This window comes from Eschrichtius robustus, chromosome 4 (assembly GCF_028021215.1).
Source record: "Eschrichtius robustus isolate mEscRob2 chromosome 4, mEscRob2.pri, whole genome shotgun sequence".
In the NCBI taxonomy this organism is placed as follows: domain Eukaryota; kingdom Metazoa; phylum Chordata; class Mammalia; order Artiodactyla; family Eschrichtiidae; genus Eschrichtius; species Eschrichtius robustus.
This window is the reverse complement of record NC_090827.1, coordinates 118,658,089-118,675,648: the sequence shown is the minus strand read 5'-3', so window position 1 is coordinate 118,675,648 and position 17,560 is coordinate 118,658,089. Positions and strand designations below refer to the sequence as shown.

The window sequence follows — 17,560 nt, the reverse complement described above, 5'->3', positions numbered from 1 at the left end:
CAGACGCACTACAGTAAGATAAATTCAGAAAAATGTGTTCATTGGATTTGACATTTCTGAGGTCTCTGGTGACATGCTAACAGCAATTTCAGAGAAGTGGTTTTAGGAGGGAATGGTGTGAGACCAATAAGGGTAGCTCGACCATGAAAAAAAAAAAGAGAGAGAGAAAGGAAGGGAGCCAGAGTGAACTGTGGGGTCTTGGCCCATGACCACTGCTGTGTCTAGTGCCAGGGAGGAAAAAGGCATAATTGTGGTGGGGTCTCTCAAAAGAGAGGCCATTCCATCACTGAGGCACTACCCACCCAGCACATTGGGAGTAGCGGGTGGCCTGGTAGCTGGGCAGGACAAACTGGGGAGCATTAGTGGGTGGTAGAGATGGACGGTGTATAATACGTAATAAGACCTGTATTAGGAAGAGCTGGAGTCCCCTTCTGCGTCCAGAATTAGTGATGCTATTTGGAGAAAGTCAGGCTCTTACCTTTTTCGTCTGAACAATGAGATGGTTGGATTGGATGCTCTTTAAATATTAGTCCAGCACTAACATTCAAGAATAAAGCTGTTTATTTTCATGGTAACTCGTGCTCTCTTCAGGAACATTTTTGAGTTCCTGGATACTTTACCTTCAGGTGGGAATCTTTATAACAACCAGCACGTTAAGAAAACGTTGGTTCTCTGAGAGTTGAAAGTTAAAAGGTTTCCGCTGGCTAGATTGGAAAAAGGTACAACAACTTTTCCCTCCTCAAGATTTACAACGCCAAGGACCCCGTTCTTAGACCAACTCATGACACCCCATCTATCCACCTTAGTAAGTACCTCTCTTAAGAATGCTTGCCTCTACCAGTTGCTCTACACTACCTACCAGCCTCTGGAAATGACACGGGAAAAACCACAGGCAGACCTGGTAACAAGAAGAACAACGACAATTTCTGCGTTCCCTCGGCATGCCAGCCAGTGTCCTGGATACCTATCACTGTCTCTGTCATTCATGTCTTTCATTCAGGAAGTACTTATTGAGGACGCTATTCGAGATGCTGGTGATACAACAGTAACAAAACAGACAAGAATACCCCCCTGCCATTGGAGCCTGTGTCTTAGAGGTGGATACCCTCTGTCTCACCCTTCTGCCATGGAGGGCTGGCCATCCCCACTGGAAAAATGAACAAATGAGTCTGCCTTCTGTTGCCAGTTGCTTATCCGTTCTTCCATCTTCCAAACTAATACAATTTGGACCAGCAATGCACCCAGTTAAAACTGCTGACCTTTCCCCCAGTCTCTGGCAGTTAGAGGTGGTCGAATGTGTGTGTGTGTGTGTGTGAGAGAGAGAGAGAGCAAGAAATGGAATAGTGTGTGTGTAAAATGAAACATGAGATATAGGTAGAAGTCACTGGTTAAGATTTCTATTCCCCCAACATGAAAAAAGCCTCAGGAGGAGGTGCTTTTGCTCTCATTACCAGCAGGAAGCATGCTTGGCAGTGGACTAACCATCTTGAGGCCGTGAAGCCAAACACCACAAGTTAAGTACTAGGAAGGAAAAAGCTGGAAGGAGCCAGTAAGCAGCTGTCTCAGTCCTGGCCTATTGAGTTATGGATTTCTTGTTATGTGAGAGAAAAAGTCCTCTTTTGGTTAAGTCCTTTTGGTGAAGTTCCTATTCCAGGCAGGCCAGGGCAGTCCTCACGGATCCAAGTGACCTGCCCCAGCCACGGAGGTAGCGGTGACAGAGCCAGCGTTAGGGTGCAGATCGGTCTCCCTCCAAAGGCCGAGTTCTTGCTGGGCTCTTGTGCACCCTGAAGCTCTGCATTCCTGCTAACGACTTCTCCTTCTGGCTTCCTAGCAATTGGGAAAATGTTCAGGGACTCACAGGGCTCTTACACTCGCAAGATTTCTTTCTTTCTTTTTATCGCTGGTCTTTATGTGTATTCTGTGCAATATCTGACTTTTCACAGCTCCATTCAAATCTGACTGCACAACTCAGCCGCTGACCCCAAGGAGCCAGCTCCACAGCCCAGGACTTCACTTTCTCCTCAGAGAACAGCACTATAGAACTTGTTACTTAGCCACCCTGGTTTTCTTTTTATCACAAGAAATAAGTCCTAGTAGTGCTGGGACCCAACTTGGCCTCTCTCAGGAGACTGGAGGTCCAACCTTCAAATTGTATCCTGGTGACTTCCTTCTGCTGATTTTTCCTTGCCTGTGTGGATTTGTGTATACTTGACCTTGAACCCCTCACCTTTTTTTCTATCATGTTTTCTAAAGCTGACAGCTTTCCTGTTACTGCCAATATTTGGAATAAAATGCCCTGACCTTTCACTGCTGTGTCTGGGTCTCCCCGCTGCGGGCCTCACACGTTCCAGGGAGCAGGTGTGAAGCTCCCACCCTGCCCTCGCTGGTCAGGATGAACGAGGCCAAGCCAATCTGTGTCCTGTGTAAAACACACACACACACACGTGTACAATATAACAATACTAGAACAATGATTCAGGTGAGCTACTTTGTGGCATCTCCCACATGGCATCACTGTCAGTGACTAACCTCTTTTCACAAAATCACCGCTAAAGGCACAGATTCCTGCTTCAGGGACATACAAGAGACACTGCTTTAGGAGAACAAAGCACGGCCACAGAACAACAGTGCATCACCCACTCCACCTTCAAAGAACAGAAAGCTCTAAGTTGTCTTTGTCTCCAAGGATAAACTCACCCTGGGGAAAAAGCATGTGAGAAACTGTAATTTCTGTACCTTAAGCTTCTTTCTGTTCTGGTTCTCTTCACGGTGTGTGTGAGGTAAGCAGACTTAAACATATTCATAACTCAGTCTTTTTGAAATACTTTGAAACATTGTAACATTGTTGCAAATGCATAGAGGAGGACACAAGCCCCATTTTAGTTCTCTATCACTATGTAACAAACCACCCTAAAAGTGAGTGCCTTATAACAACAACCATTTTGATTTTCTCTCATGATTCGGTGGGTTGGCTGGTATCACCTCAGTGGTTCTGCTCTGCTTGATGTTTGCTGGGGCTGCAGTCATTCAGGGCTTAACTGGCTGAACGGTCTGAGATGGCTCCTTCTCTAGTCTGGTACCTTGGAAGGGACAGCTAGAAGGCTGGCCTCAGCTCGTAGGCTGGGACAGAGGGACCACTTTCTCACTAGGTGGTCTCAGGTCTAATCTCTTTCCATGTGATATTCCAGCAGGGTAGCTGGATTTCTTAAATGGCAGGCTCCGCAAATCAAAAAAGTAGAAATGTCCGGCTTTCTTAAGGCTTAGGCCCAGTCAACTGGCACAGTGTTTCTTCCACTACATTGTATTATTTGGTGAGTGTCAGGGCCAGTCCAGAGTCATTATGGGACTAGACTACATGGCAGCATGAATACCAGGAGGCAGGGTCCATTGAGGGCTGTCTACTGCAATTGCTGTTCACTTTGTCAAACGTGGAGATGATACTTGATATCTCAAATCACCCTCCATAAGAGAAAACATGTCACCATATTAGATAGATGAATCATCAAGATGCACACATATTGGGAACACCTGGAAACCACACATGTCCGTGAACCTGATTTGTTTGAAAAACATGATCAGGACCTCTAAAAAAATTCACATGTTATTCAATTATTACATACATAAGAAATCAAAGTTTGATAATGGATGGGTACATTTAATATTTTCAGGATAATAAGTTAGTAATACCATGTGTTGGATACTAAGGGTGGGCACTGGCTATCATTATTTATACATGATTTTATTTAATCTTCATAAATGCTCTGTGGGGTAGGTATTATTGCCTCAAGTTTCAAGATGAGGAACTGAAGTTCAGTGAGGCTTTGTAACTTGCCTGAGATCACACATTTAACAACCGATGGGCCAGGATGTAAACTAAATCAACCTGAGACTGAAGCCTGTGTGTTCTTAAACTCTACACTGTCATCTTACTTGTTTTGTCCTTTCTCACTATTCTATTGTTACAAAATGATCTTCAGTTTAAGTGGAAACAAGAGCCACTTCTCACACTCCCATCCCTAAAGACTTAGAACCCATTTCCTATCTAGGCAGCCTGCCTAAATCAAGATTTTAAAATCCAGTTTCTATCGTGGCATGATAGTCTAGACAATTCCCCAGAGCTCTCAGACATGTGCCTCTGTGCTTAAACTTGAGCCTCGACCAAACCCCAAGGTTTTTATTGAGTAAAATTCTCCTCCTGGCTGATCTAGGTATCAGGAAAGTTTCCCCGCTGGCACTAGAACTGTGAATCACAAGCTCATTCGTGCCATCTAAGGACAAAGAAATGGAACACCTGTGCTTTTCATTTTGTGGCAACAGGATTTTGGCAATCTCACCCCAAATCAGTTTACCTTATGAAATCTAAGATGAAAGATTTTGTGATGGAAATTGCCAGTGAACTCCATTGATACGGCTACCCTGTACGGGTCATGGATACACCTCCTTGTCACTATGCTCCAGCCACATTGAATTGCTCTCCTTTATAAGAGCTTCCCACACTCTCCTGTCTTGAGGCCTCTGTGCCATTTGTCATTTGGGAAGTCTTTTGCTCAAATCTCCACCTTTTTAAATCCTTCAAGTCCAAGTTCAAAAGTCACCTTCCAGATCAAGTTTTTCTTCATCATCTGCGTTGAAGTAATTAATCTCTTCTCTGTGAATCTGTATTAATTAGCTACTACTACAGGAAAAAAAAAAAAATCCCCCCTCCAAAAAAAATTAAAGGCTTAAAACAACACTGTTTATTTGCTCACGATTCTCCAGGTTGATAATCTGAGTAGAGCACAGCTGGGATGGCTTGTCTCCATGTGGTTTTAAAGGGGTTTTATTGATACATTTGTAGTCTGTAGCATGAGGCCAGCTGGCTGAGGAGGGCCTTACTCACGTGTCCAAGGCCTTGACTGTGTTGTTTGGGATGACTGGGTAGTTTGAGCCTTCTCTCTCCCTGAGCAGAGAGTGGCTGTCACAAGGCTGTTGTAGAACATCATTTTGCCACATTTTATTGGTCAAAGCAAGTCATGAGGCTAGGCCAGATATAAAGGGTAGGGAAATTAAAATATGCCTCCAACTTTTTCAAATATGGCCTTACTGCCTTAATTTTTCCATAAATTTTCTACAGTCTTCCTCAATATTGCAATTTATAATTAGAAACTTGAAATTGTGAGCATCTTCGATTGCGTTTTCTCTGCAAGCCATAATAATTTAAATGTTTTAGACTAATTTTTGTGTATAGGAAAGTTGCAAAAATAGCACCAATAGTTTCCAAATATCCCTCACTGGTCTTCCCCAGTGTTAACATCTTACATCACCATAGTACAATTGTCAGCAAAAGGAAATGAACTTGCTGTAATACTATTAACTAAACTGAACACCTTGCTTGGATTTTGACACCAATGTTCTTTTACTGTTCTAGAATCTACTCAGGCTCCCACTTGCATTTATTTGTTACTCCTCCTTAGTCTTCTGCAGTCTTTAAGAGTTCCTCAGTCTTACCTTGTCTTTAATGACCTTGGCATTTTAGAACAGTGTTGGTCAGTTATTTTGTTGAGTGTTCCTCACTTGAGTTTGCTGCTATCTAAGGTTTTCTCATGACTGGACACGAGAGCACATATTTTGGACAAAAGTACCACAGATATGATGTTGTGTCCCCCTCAGTGCATTGTATCACAAGGCTCATGATGTGAATATGTGTTATTTCCTGATACTGCTGATCTTGATTGCTCACTTGGTTAAGGTAGTCTTTGCCTGGCTTCTCACTGAAAAGTTACCATCTTTCCCTTTGAGGTTAATACTTACTTAGGAGACTCTTTGAAACTATGAAAATAAATTTCTCCTCAAACTTTCATCCACTAAATCCAGCATCAATCAGTGGATTTTTCTGTAACAATTATGACTATATTATTTACCTAATGGTAATTTTCTATTTTCTTCTTTCCTTCTATATTTATTCATTGAAATTTACTGTAAGGAAGAGCTTTCCTTTCTCCTCATTTATTTATATCCGTATGGACTCTATTTTATTCTATGGGCTAAAATCCAATACTAGCATTATTTATTTGGCTGCTCAAATATATAAACCATAATACTTTTAATTGTGAAAATACTCTCCTCCTAGGACAGAGACACCTAATAAGCTCAGAGAAAATTCTACAAAATGGAAGATATTAAAATTCTGATTATATATCTCTCTATATTAAAATGTATAAATATTTGAGCTTAAATATTTTCAAAGCTATTGTCTTCTTGCCTCCATTTTGATTTTTCCTTTCTTTCTTTTTACAAAATAAAGCTCATCAAATAAGTTGTTTCTATTTATGATTTTTGAATATTTTTCCAAATATAGATATTGTAAAATCTGGTACAGGATATAACTTTATCCTATTAAACAGGAGCTCTATCTAAAGCTTCTTTTCATAAGTCAAGTCTTCCAAAATACAATTTAAAAATTTCAAAATTAAATCTTTTACACAGTATGAACTCTCATTGTTTAATTATTTTAAAGCTAATTCCTTGTTTTCATAGGGATAAATTTCAGTGTCTTCCCATCTGCAGTTTTGTTTTCAACAACTGCAATTATAAAGACTAAAAAGCTGAAGTTACTTTTCTGTCTGTTGAATATCTTAACTAAAGACTTCTAGCTGATTTTGAACAAAATGCAATTTCTAAAAGCTGATTAGTGACCAACACCAAAAAAAGTGTGCATATCCCCTAAATATTATATACAGTTCACTCTAATTTTTGTATATGTAAAACTATGTGTGACTTTTGACTACATTTGAATTAATAGAATATCACGGCATTAATACATATGCACCACAATCAATCCCAAGTACATTTCTGCTCCATAGATCTCTTACTTTAGTAAAAGCATTCTTTTACTGTGATGCTCTGCCAAAATCTGTATTCATATTATAATTTGCATTCATAAATTTAATTTTTAAAGTTATAGTAGCATTTACAATACAGTCAGAAAATTCACCTTTGACACAGTAAACTTCCAAAAGCTTTTCTTTGATTCTGTGAATTGGATTAAACATTTTGAATCAGAATTGGAATTAATTGATTTTCTGTTTAATTCATCTGCTCACACTATTATAAAACTGTCATAATTTAACTGCAAAATCTTCTGCTAATGGTGTCAACTCATTAATAGCCATTGCTCACAGGCCCAAGGAAACTTGGAATTAAAAATGAGAGAAATTAACTTAGGATAACTGTCATTTGACACAAGTGAAGCCAAGATGCATGGAGTGATATGTACTTGGGCTTAAAGGTATGGGTCAGATTTCAACAAGTAGGTTCAGGTTGGGAAGAAGGTTCCAAGTGGAAGTAGCAGCATGAACAAAAGCATGGACAGCAAATGCCAAATGCCAAGTACAATCGGTCCTCCACATCCACAGGTTTCCCATCCACAGATTCAACCAACCTCAGATAGAAAATATTCAGAAAAAAAAAATCCAGAAAGTTCCCAAAAGCAAAACTTGAATTTTCAGGCACCAGCAACTATTTATATAGCATTTACATTGTGTTAGGTATTATAAGTAATCTATAGGTGATTTAAAGTATACGGGAGGTTTGCATAGATGATATGCAAATACCGCACCATTTAATATAAGGGACTTGAGTATCCGAGGATTTTGGTATCCAAGAAGGTCCTAGAACCAATCCCTGTGGATACAGAGGGACTACTGTATGTTTTAAAATAACGAGCATGTTTTTTTAAGAGTAATGACTAACTTTTGATGTAGATGTTGCTACTTCTTCTGCAGATTTCTGTCTTCTGATTGTCTTATGGGTCAATGACAGCATTAATGACCCCCTTGTGAATGGTATTTTGTGTGTTATATGTTGACCATCAACTTTCTTGAGAAATAAAAAATCAATACTTAATTTTTATGAAATGTGCATACTTTAAACCCTTACTTTTGAAAGGGTTTATTGCAAAATAAGATAAGCATAACCAGACAATAAAAAGGTGATAGATTTATATCAAACAATAAATAACCAAACTACTGTAGCAACAGCGTCCACACACTCTGTAGCAGGACAGTTCAGCCTCCACTTCCCACACATATTTCACTTGCACTTAATCTTTAATTCCCTACATGTCCCACTAAGCCCATTGACTGTCACCCTTGTGGCTTCCTGCCTCCCACTGCTCATGGCATGGGCCCCCCAGCATGGGTCATGACATCACTAGCTGCTGCACTGTGGACAGCAGGATTTGTAGCATCAAATACATCTCCCACCACCATCAAAACAGGAAGCAGCTAGCTGTTGCTAGCTGCTCATGCCCAAAGTCATCATTTTATCAGCCAGTACGCTGTATGCCGCACTTCTAAGGAAGATGTAAGTACTGCTGAGACTAGAAAGGTCGGGAAAGGAGAGATGGGCTGTCTTTCAGAGGTTACCATGTGAGAACTCTGGCACATGCACCTGCCTCTTACACTCTGCTAAGAGAGGCCATGTCAGAAATTGAAGTACGATATAGAGGTCTTACCAAATCTCTTGTGATGCAACTATTAATAATGATCCTCCTCTTAAAAGGAGAAAATCCAGGACAAATGCTAAACTGGACTGAATGCTTGAATAGGCTAAAACCAGAATGTTCTAGGCAAATCAGGATACGTGACTCCTTAAACCTGGAATTTCTTTTGACTCCAGCAAATACACCCAACCCCTATATTTTGTTTGTGCTTTTTTCCACGTTTCTCTTGAATCTGACCCCGTTTTCTATTCTCACTTTATCCACCTTAGCCTAGATGCTTGTTACCACATGGCTAAATTATCTATAATAACATATTTACTCATTTTCTCCTCCCATCCATTCTCTTCATACCTACCATAGTTTCCTTTCTCCAGAAACTTTTGTGTCTCATTACAACCTTGCTGAAAATTTTTTTAATGGCTCCTCATTACCTGCAGAGTAATTTCCAAACTTGGATTCCAAGTATGGTCTGTCCCTATTCTATACTTACAGATTCATTTCTCACTCCTCCCTTACATGAGTCCTTCACTCCAGCTTGACTTGGTCACTCACCATTTCCTAAACGCTTGGCACTTCCTGTCCATGGTTTTGTTCATGATGTTACTTCTACTTAGTCTTCCCAATCTGGACCTCACTTGCTGAAATCTGACCTATACTTTAAGCCCAAGTAACATCTTTAAGAATTCTTCCCTGATTCCCCGTCTAGAAGTAGTCTCTTTATCCCCTGAAGTTCTGCAGTAGTGTAGAAAATACTCTGATGATATATTACACAAGTGTCTTCAATTCAAGGGGCTATTTGCAAACTTTTGGAGGAAACGTGATCTCTTTCATCTTTTAATCCCTAATAATGTCACACAACACCTTAATTATTGCACACGCTGCTGCTGGATAACTATTCATTGAGTGAATAAATAAATGAATGGCCAATGAATCCACACTAGAGTGATAATGAAGAGTCCTTCCTTTAGAAATTATTTTTTCAATTTTTTGGAAACTACATAAGTCAGCTTGGGCTATCATAACAAAATAACATAGATTGAGTGGCTTAAGCAACAGACATTTATTTCTCACAGTTCTGGAGACTGGGAAGTCCAAGATCAAGGTGCCAGCAGATTCAGTTCCTGGTGAGAACTTCCTTCCTGGCTTGCAGACAGCTGCCTTCCTGAGTCCTTACATGGTGGAGAGGGAACTCTGGTATCTCTTTCTCTCCTTATAAGGACACTAATTCCATCATGGATCAACCCCCTCATGACTTCATCTAAATATGAAGTACCTCCCTAAGGTCTCACCTCCTAATACCATCATGTCAGGTGTTAGAGCTTTAACATATGAATTTGAGGGGAACACAAACATTTAGTACATAATCACAAGAAATGACTGAATTTAAACCTGTCAGTGGGAGAATCTTTTTGAGTGGGCTGGCCTTTGAGCATGTAAAATACTACAAATAGCCAGGTTGTTTCACCTTTGTATAAGATCAGCTTTGCTTATTAAAATTTGGGCCTTCCTTAAATATGAAACAAAATCAGTTTCATGCCATTTTTATACTCTGATTCCCATTAACAAACAAAGACATAATGAGGATGAATAAAGATATAAGGTGTAAATGTGTGTTTGTGTCTCTGTGTGCATCTCAAAGAAAGGATCCACATCAAACCAATAACAGTAGTTACTTAAGGGGATGTTAGTCACATTGGTGGGGTGAATTACGCTGTTTACTCCAGAACTGTTTTAATATTTTGTAATGAGCATATATTGAGTATTATGTGTGAAATGGAAAAATGATTACAACACAGTTTAAAGAATTCTTAGCCTCCATGGCACTGTGTCTGTGATATCTTGGTTGTGGCAGCTGCCTTCAAGTTCACAACACAATATTCCCTTTGAAGCTCCCAAGAATCATCGCACATACTGCTGCTTAATAGCTATTCACTGGTTGAATAAATAAATGAATGGCCAATGAATGGAGAAAATGGAGAGAACAAAAATTTGACCCAACACTTTTCCAGTAATTTCTTTATATTTTTTTTCAAAATCTTATCAGAGTGAGAAAATAATCTATGACTGTCTAGAAACATATTTGGAAAGCAAATAATACAGAGAAAAAAGGAAAAGCATGGAAAAAGTAGTTGTTAAGTGTTTGAATGATCGTATAAACTTTCCATGCAAAAAAATTACAATCCAAAAATCAATGGATTCCTAATCATAAGATGAATAAGAGACATTGTGACTAAAATCAGTAAAGCTATTAAAGTATTTAAATGTTTAATTCTTTAAGAATCAAGTAAGTGTTAGCCATAAAAGCAAATGAGAGAACATCTGGAAGGCAAAGAGGTTGAAAGATTGGAAATTAAAAAGCAAATGGTGTGCTTAGTGCTACTGAGGGACTGCAGCAAATGGATATAAACTCATTTGAAAATAAATACAGAGTTTGTATAATTACAATGAGCCTGAAGATGGGTTTAGCATTTATATATCTCCTGGGAAGCTTGGTGAGTCAGAAACATAAAACCAAAGCAACGGGAGGCCATTAAAATATTATTTCCTGTCGTATTGGAGAACTCGAGAAGAGAATAAACATACCGATTACTTGCATGGCCGGTTCCACGTCTGTCGTGGCCTCTTCCAGCAATGACAGCAGCTTGGCTGATATCTGACGCACCGATTCAATGTTGCTAAACAAGCTATCCACGTCCAGCTGATCAACCTGAAGAAACACAAACACTGAGCACCAGCTGATGGAAGGAGAGGCACAGTCGTTTAGGATGTTTTCTCCTGCTAAACCGTAAGCGTTTTATATGCCAGCCCATGCTGTTTCCATCAACCGTTTCTGTAAACATTCTTATTTGGTATTTCCAGAGGAAATGTGCAGTTTTTCATGCAAGAATTTGGATGGTGCATCTGTTGTTACCTCCCTCTTTTTCTTTATTTTGACTAAGTTTTAATGAGTTGAGTGTACATCTACATATTCCTGTAAGAACCACAGTGTGAAGAAGATTTGGGCTCCCTAATCGGCATTTTATTAACTGCCCTCTATGAGGGTATGTACTAGTGCATATGCATTTAGAACACCTTACTGCTTATACAGCAGAAGTCAGAACTTACTCTGTGTAAGTGACTATTTTCAAAGCTGTTTTAAAACCACAGATGTTCTCAAAGTGATGACAAGTAGATTTGCTGAGTTGTTTCCTGCTTTTTTTTTTCTAAAAGAAATGTGAATGGAAATCTTCACCAAACGTATTCTACTAATTAAAGATACATCATATTTTATAACTTGATGCATACCCTCAAAAACCAGTGTAATCATTCCTAGATCTTATAGCTGGTGTTTATAATAATTTATTCATTCACCCATCCTTTCACTAAATAATTCCTGAAGTCCTTCTATGTACCAAGAATTGTAGTAGAGACCAAACTCTGTCACAGGCATTGGATGATTTGTAGAGGGTTGGCCAACGATCCTAAGCCATCCAAGAAGAGTATGATGAGCTATGTGCCCAGATTTTGCTGGATCTTACTCAAAATCTTTCTCCTGAGTTTAAGTCAGATCTCCTTTCATAATTAAACAGTGTCTAGTGGGTCATGAACAGCTTGGTCCAGGCTCCACTGGGTTGCCACAGGGAATAGGAGCAGGTGCCTTTTATTCATGACTTATTGTGCATGAGGTCATAGATGGATAACCAAGTCATCAATAATCGTCATGGAGAAGCTTCAGAGATGAAAAGCAGAGTTACTGGTCCAAAACAAGGTTGGCAAAATTAGGGGTGAGAGAGAGACAGGGAGTTAAGCTAAAGATCAGAAAAAAGGAGCCAAGAAATTAAGGGAAATTGGGCACAAGGTATATAGGATAAGAGACAGACCTGGAAGAATTCTGGAGATGAAGGTCAACAACTGCAGCTTCTTTTTTTAGGCTCTCAGCTAGCTCTATTTAGGAGTGGGGGAGTGTCGTGGTCCGAATGCGGGTTGGAAAAGAATTTCCACACATAAGGCAAAATGTAAAGAAGACAGAATTTATTAGAGGGAAGTGTCGCTGCTGGAACAGCGGGCCGACTTCCTAGTAGTCTGGGAAAGTCCAGCCCAAACATGTGCTATTGATCACTTTTTATAGCCAGAAAACAAAAGAATGGTTCGAGGTGAAAATTTCGACTGATTGGTCGAGGCACATATACCTTCCTTCTATAGGGTTGGAGTGGGACAGGACATATGCCTTTCCTTATTTGGGACAGGTCCCGTTGCCCAGGTGGGCGCAGGGATTTCGTAACCATCGCAACATGGTGAGGAGGGCGATTAGGAGTCCGGTAGGGGGTGTGACGCTGAAACTTTTTCAGGCAGGGTCGTCCTTTGTCCTTGAAGCACCATTGTCCTTGGAGCACCACAGGGCGGAGGCAGGCTGCTCATTATTTTTTTATCCCGTCCTTTTTTGACATTGACCCCATTCTTGACGTTGTTCCCCATACTGGACATGGCTATTATTTTGATCAGGGTGTTCTGTTATTCAACATGGAAGCAATACGTCACATTGTACCTTGTTTAAAATTTTGTGACTGTGTCAGTTGTTTCCTATGCAATATAGTCTGGCTGGATATATGTCCTTCAACCATCTTGGGAAATTCCTCACCTTCCTGTCATCAGTCTGGTTCTCAAGAAAACTCCGAGCCTCATTTGTAATCAAATTCTGTGTGATTGTATGTAGTGGGTTTATTTATAGGACTACACAACTTTTTTTTTCAGTTTTTTAAATGTATTCTGAAATTATCTATATATTCATACCTCATTAGTAATAATTAAATCATTATTAGCTCTTAGGGTCTTTAACCCAGTATCTCACAAAATGTTTCTTTGTTAAGCACTCATTCTAACAGGATAGGGCACACAGGGCTCTTCTGCCTAAAATCTATGGATTTTCAAGACTTCTAATTTCTGTATTAGTAAGTATGTTTAGTATTATAGATACAAAGTATCTAAAAGGCAGATAACAGTTATATGGCTCTTTTTGTTTATCATAATTTTAAATGGCTCAAATGCCACATATCTCTGAGTACCACTGATTTAACACAGTATTTTCTTTATGTATTGGGTATTAATTAAATCACAAAGGCATAACTTTGCATAGTGCAAAACATGTTTTACAAAAGTTTTGTATGAGTCAAATTTTTCTAGATTGATTTATTTTAGATGTGCTAGTTTAATATTTTTTTAAATCATATTTTGAAATGAATCCTTCTAAAGTATAAAATTTCATCCCTAATTTACTTGCTCTGTAAGCAAGTAGTTCATATGGTGTACCCTATTATTATTACATTTTGTTGTGGAATCTTCATTCTGAGGAACTTCATATTTATTATATCATATACAATTCCATCTTCTCTGTAAAATATGAACCAGTTTGAAGATAGGGAAACTCATGCAGAGTGAAGAGAGGTGCCATGCCCCAAATTATGAAGTTCAAGACAGAGCTGGAGCTGGAAACTGACCTTTTAGTCCTACTTCATAGTCCATTACCAGCAATAACTAATAATAGAATACTTTGCCATCTATGTTTGAATTTTTTAGTTTGTTCCTGAGTTTTTCGCTAGGTTTTCAGTTCTACAATTTATTTCTCAAGGTCAGAATCCTGTATATTTGTCTAATTTATATTTTAAATTCATTTAGCAAGGATCTAATTCTGTATTCTATCTATAATCTTAGTGCAATGCCACAAATACTAAATAACAAAAGCATAGGTTTTGATTTCTTTTCTTTCTGAAGGACAGAAAGGATTAAAACATCAGTTGGCCTGGTTTCAATCACCCGTATCACCACAGGCCCATGGGGATTCTGTGAATCATGAAATGAATTCACATTTAGTCACTGATATGCCAAGGAACAAATGTCTCATCCAAATAGGCTTTTAAAACTGGTAGATGATTTTCTAACTATTGATGTAAATTCAAGGAAGCATTTATATACATTTATTAATTATTTACTAGAAATGGGCAATACTCAGCTTAGGCTGAGTTATATTTTAAATGAAAATAAATTCATTTTTTTGTAAAAAGATTTCTTTTAAGTATACATTATTCTAAGCAAAGTCAATATATAATAATTTGAAAGTACAAAACAGAGAAAATAAAGGTCAGTATTTTGGGTGACAATTTAATTCTTTGCTTCACAAAAGTATTCACAGGATATACTTCAAATAGCAAGTTCCCATTGCATTTAAATAATTTCTGATCTTACAGTTGTATGTATACAAAACTCCCAAGGCACAAATGTCTAAGTAAAAGAAAACACACCTATAAAACTTTATCAATTCAGAGACTGTAATCACTGGTATTGGATTACTCTGTTACCACCAGCACCTTATACTCACTGTTTTCAAAAGCTTTCGTTGCATTTTCCTGCATTCACATCCCAGCCCAAGCTCTTCCCTTTGCTTACAAACGCTTTGCCCCCAAATAACTTAAAACATTCTACCCATCTGAAATGGAATATGGTAATGGTAGTGTCTGTCCAGTAGTTTTGCCCATCTTTCTGTCCTTTCTGTTGCTTTTTTGGGAGAAGCCACAGCTCCCCAGCTCTACCTGATCTGGGGGAATTGTCACTCGTGGTGCCTGACCCCTCCCTACTCCCTCCAGTGGTGGGCATGTGACCTGCTGGCCACAGCAATTGGCCTAGGATGACAGGTGCCAAAGCATAGCAAATGAGAAGCTTCACTGATTTTTTAAAATGGTTGTTGGGAAACAGAAGGGCCTGGATTGTCAGCCCTAAGTATGTAAATTTCTGTCTTCAGCAGTCATCTTTGTGGAGAGCTTGACTGTAGTAAAGTCAACACAGAGAGGGAAGCTAAGTGTGACATCGTCATGTGAGCTCCTGGGTCTACCTTGCCTAAACCAAGACATCCTTATTACAGAAGGTAATAAACGGCCTTTTCTTTTTTTTTTTTAAACCATAATGTATTTTATTTTATTTTATTTAATAGATCTTTATTGGAGTATAACTGCTTCACAATACTGCGCTATCCTCTGTCTCACAACAAAGTGAATGAGCCACATGCACACATAAATCCCCATATCCCCTCCCCCTTGAGCCTCCCTCCCACCTTCCCTATCCCACTCCTCTGGGTCCTCGCAAAGCACCGCGCTGATCTCCCTGTGCTATGCAGCTGCTTCCCACTAGCTATTTATTTTACATTTGGTAGTATATATATGTCAATGCTACTCTCACTTTGCCCCAGCTTCCCCCTCCCCTCTGTGTCCTCAAGTTCATTCTCTATATCTACATCTTTATTCCTGCCCTGCCACTAGGTTCATCAGTACCTTTTTCTTTTTTTAATTTAGGTTCGATATATATAAGTGTGAGCATATGGTATTCATTTTTCTCTTTCTGACTTACTTCACTCTGTATGACAGACTCTAGGTCCATGCACCTCACTACAAATAACTCAGTTTCGTTTCTTTTTACAGCTGAGTAATATTCCACTGTATATATGTGCCACATCTTCTTTATCCATTCATCTGTCGATGGACACTTAGGTTGCTTCCATGTCCTGGCTATTGTAAACAGTGCTGCAATGAACATTGTGGTACCTGACTCTGTTTTTTTTTTTTTTTTTTAATCAGTCATCAATTTTATACACATCACTGTATACATGTCAATCCCAATTGCCCAATTCAGCACACCACCATCCCCACCCCACCGGGGTTTTCCCACCTTGGTGTCCATACGTTTGTTCTCTACATCTGTGTCTCAACTTCTGCCCTGCAAACCGGTTCATCTGTACCATTTTTCTAGGTTCCACATACATGCGTTAATATACAATATTTGTTTTTCTCTTTCTGACTTACTTTACTCTGTATGACAGTCTCTAGATCCATCCACACCTCAACAAATGACTCAACTTCATTCCTTTTCATGGCTGAGTAATATTCCATTGTATATATGTACCAAATCTTCTTTACCCATTTGTCTGTCGACGGACATTTAGGTTGCTTCCATGACCTGGCTATTGTAAATAGTGCTGCAATGAACATTGGGGTGCATGTGTCTTTTTGAATTACGGTTTTCTCTGGGTATATGCCCAGTAGTGGGATTGCTGGATCATATGGTAATTCTATTTTTAGTTTTTTAAGGAACCTCCAAATTGTTCTCCATAGTGGCTGTATCAATTTACATTCCCACCAACAGTGCAAGAGGGTTCCCTTTTCTCCACACCCTCTCCAGCATTTGTTGTTTGTAGATTTTCTGATGATGCCCATTCTAACTGGTGTGAGGTGATATCTCATTGTAGTTTTGATTTGCATTTCTCTAATAATTAGTGATGTTGAACATCCTTTCATGTGTTTGTTGGCGATCTGTATATCTTTGGAGAAATGTCTATTTAGGTCTTCTGCCCATTTTTTGATGGGGTTGTTTGTTTTTTTCATATTGAGCTGCATGAGCTGCTTGTACATTTTTGAGATTAATCCTTTGTCAGTTGTTTCATTTGCAAATATTTTCTCCAATGCTGAGGGTTGTCTTTTTGTCTGCTTTATGGTTTCCTTGCTGTGCAAAAGCTTTTAAGTTTATTAGGTCCCATTTGTTTATTTTTGTTTTTATTTCCATTTCTCTAGGAGGTGGGTCAAAAAGGATCTTGCTGTGATTTATGTCATAGAGTGTTCTGCCTATATTTTCCTCTAAAGGTTTTATAGTGTCTGGCCTTACATTTAGGTCTTTAATCCATTTTGAGTTTATTTTTGTGTATGGTGTTAGGGAGTGTTCTAATTTCATTCTTTTACATGTAGCTGTCCAGTTTTCCCAGCACCGCTTATTGAAGAGTCTGTCTTTTCTCCAATGTATATTCTTGCCTCCTTTATCAAAAATAAGGTGACCATATGTGTGTGGGTTTATCTCTGGGCTTTCTGTCCTGTTCCATTGATTTATGTTTCTGTTTTTGTGCCAGTACCATACTGTCTTGATTACTGTAACTTTGTAGTATAGTCTGAAGTCAGGGAGCCTGATTCCTCCAGCTCCATTTTTCTTTCTCAAGATTGCCTTGGCTATTTGGGGTCTTTTGTGTTTCCATACAAATTGTGAAATTTTTTGTTCTAGTTCTGTGAA

At 39.0% G+C, this 17,560-nt stretch overlaps 1 protein-coding gene across 1 annotated transcript in view; it reads right to left on the bottom strand.

Moving 5' to 3' along the window:
- Positions 1–17,560, bottom strand: part of ARHGEF38 (Rho guanine nucleotide exchange factor 38) — a 152,985-nt gene that overhangs the window by 57,664 nt on the left and 77,761 nt on the right. The window contains exon 3 of the mRNA XM_068542303.1: positions 11,066–11,189. Within this exon, the coding sequence (XP_068398404.1) occupies positions 11,066–11,189 (124 nt within the window). The remainder of the gene's footprint in view (positions 1–11,065; positions 11,190–17,560) is intronic.